This window comes from Octodon degus, unplaced genomic scaffold, assembly GCF_000260255.1.
Source record: "Octodon degus isolate 3935 unplaced genomic scaffold, OctDeg1.0 scaffold00096, whole genome shotgun sequence".
Lineage (NCBI taxonomy): Eukaryota > Metazoa > Chordata > Mammalia > Rodentia > Octodontidae > Octodon > Octodon degus.
The window spans coordinates 2,877,434-2,879,670 of record NW_004524672.1 but is presented as its reverse complement, the minus strand read 5'-3'; the positions used below and the strand labels follow the sequence as shown (position 1 = coordinate 2,879,670).

At 41.5% G+C, this 2,237-nt stretch overlaps 1 protein-coding gene across 2 annotated transcripts in view; it reads left to right on the top strand.

The window, feature by feature from the left end:
• The window catches only part of Nyap2 (neuronal tyrosine-phosphorylated phosphoinositide-3-kinase adaptor 2), a 299,448-nt gene that overhangs the window by 220,658 nt on the left and 76,553 nt on the right, over positions 1 to 2,237 (top strand). For both annotated transcript variants that reach the window (XM_004638151.2, XM_023723011.1), the window contains one exon: positions 656 to 865. In XM_004638151.2, coding sequence (XP_004638208.2) covers positions 656 to 865 — 210 coding nt within the window. The remainder of the gene's footprint in view (positions 1 to 655; positions 866 to 2,237) is intronic.

Here is a 2,237-nt window from a genome sequence, read left to right as displayed (position 1 = left end):
CATAAAGTAAGTGAAAGGCATAAACAGAGTTGGTGTAGAAGGCTCTTCTAGAAATTTCCTTGAAAATGCATCGAGGGAAGAGTTAATAAAGTAAAGAAGACTCAATGTTCACTGAAGGACTCATTTTTTCCAAAGAAAAATATGTATTCTCCTTGGGGATATTAACCTATGACCCCCAGGAAGAAAAAGCTCACATGGCCTATAGTATCTCTATCTCTACTGTATTTGAATGTTTCATCTCCAGGGCAATCCTAAGTCTCCAAAAACAATACCTTGAAAATATTTTATTTTATTTATTCTATTATTATTATTTTGTATTTTAGGCAAGGGTCTAAAGGATATTCAGGGTCTCACTCCTAATCAGACTTGTAGTGATCCACATGTTTACAGCCTCTCAAGAACTGGGATTACAGGCGCGCATCACCAAGCCCAGTATCAATTGCTGTCCTCCCACCCTGGGGGGCAGGGCCAGTGCAGCAGGCCTGGGGATCAAATCCCGGCTCCTGAGCCTTCTTGCCGGTACTTTAATCTGCTGAGCTATTTGGCTGGCCCTTTGAAAATATTTTAGATAATCACTCTCTAATTCTTAAAAAAAGAATTTGGGAAGTACTTGATTTTTTTTGTTTTAACAGAGGGTAATTTGCTTACTACACAGAGTCCACAGAGGAGCTGAAAGTCCGAAGCCACAGCACGGAGCCATTACCAAAGTTGGACAGTAAAGAGAGAGGGCACCATGGATGGGCTTCCTCCAGAGAGCCTGTCAAAGCTCAGGAATGGGATGGAACCCCAGGCCCACCTGTGGTCACCAGTCGGATGGGAAGATGCTCCGTGAGCCCCACCTTGTTGGCAGGAAGCCACAGTTCAGGTGAGCAGGGCGCGACCCTCCGGATGGCGATTCTTCTTAACGCTAGGAAGTGCTTTCAAGCAGTCACTACATAGAGGCACATCACCACAATACATCCATCTCCACTCAAAAGAGACACTGGAAATAAAGCAAATAGTAATACATAAAGCAGTGTAATAATCCATCGTACTACTCCAGAATACTCCCAGATGAGATGATGGTAAGTACATGGTGCTTCTTGGAGCACTGTACCCGGGTGGACTGGCGAGTTGAAAAATCTTCTACTAAATTTCCATGAAAACATGTAAAGATTTCAAACAACAGCATTTAGCTCATGAAGTTCACTTTAGGTTTTCCTTTCCTTAAGATTGATTGATTGATTGATTGATTGATTGATTGACTGATTTGGTACAAGGTCTCACTATGCAGTTTGGATCTGTAGTGATCCGCCTGTCTCAACCTCCCCAGGGATGGGATTACAGACGGTCACCACTATATCCGGTTTCAGTGGCCAGAACAGTGCAGGGCCAGCATGGAATTGCGTACTGGGGATCAAAGCTGGGTCCATGCACTTTCCAGGCAGATGCCTAGACCGTGGAGCTATCTTCCTAGCTCTCACTTTAGTTATTATTTTTTTTTCTTATGTATTTAGTACAGGGTCTACAGGGTCTCATTGAACAGATCAGACTCATGATCCTCCTGTTTTCAACTTCCCAAGTGCTTGGATTACAGGTGTGCCCCATCACACCCAGTCTCATTTGCTGTTTCAGCACACCCCTGGGGTGGGGCTGGCACAGCATGGGGGTCGAACTCCGGTCCCCTAGTGCTTGCCTGAGCAGGTCCTCTAGTCCACTTGCTATTTGGCTGGCCCTTCACTTTAGTTTTTATATGACCTTTGCTTCAAAAATTATTTTAGGCAATTGGTAAAATTTTAACAAAATTAAAATTCAGGACATAAATATAATGAGGGATAATCTGAAAGCAGTAGACATAGGAGATATTTTGAGGCATCTTGAAGTGGTATGCTGAGAACATTAACCCAGCATTGAGTACAGTACTGTTTCCAAATATAAGTCAAAATGGATAGAAAATTTTAATCTAATACAACTTTGAATTTCACATCTTCAAATTAAAATACACAATGCAATGTTAAGCACATCAGATTTTAAAAGTAGCATATGTTTACTTTGAACAGATTAATCTACATGCTGGACTCATGGAAAGCTATCAATTGAAATAATAAATAATCAAGGAGCCTCCTACAGTTCTCAGATTTTTATTCCTTATGAATGTTGAGGTTCTGAAGAAGAGAGCAAGCCTTTAATGTTCATTTTATAAATCAATTTACATGAATGTGGCCTGTGGTAACTCTGACACTCATGAACAAGTTGCA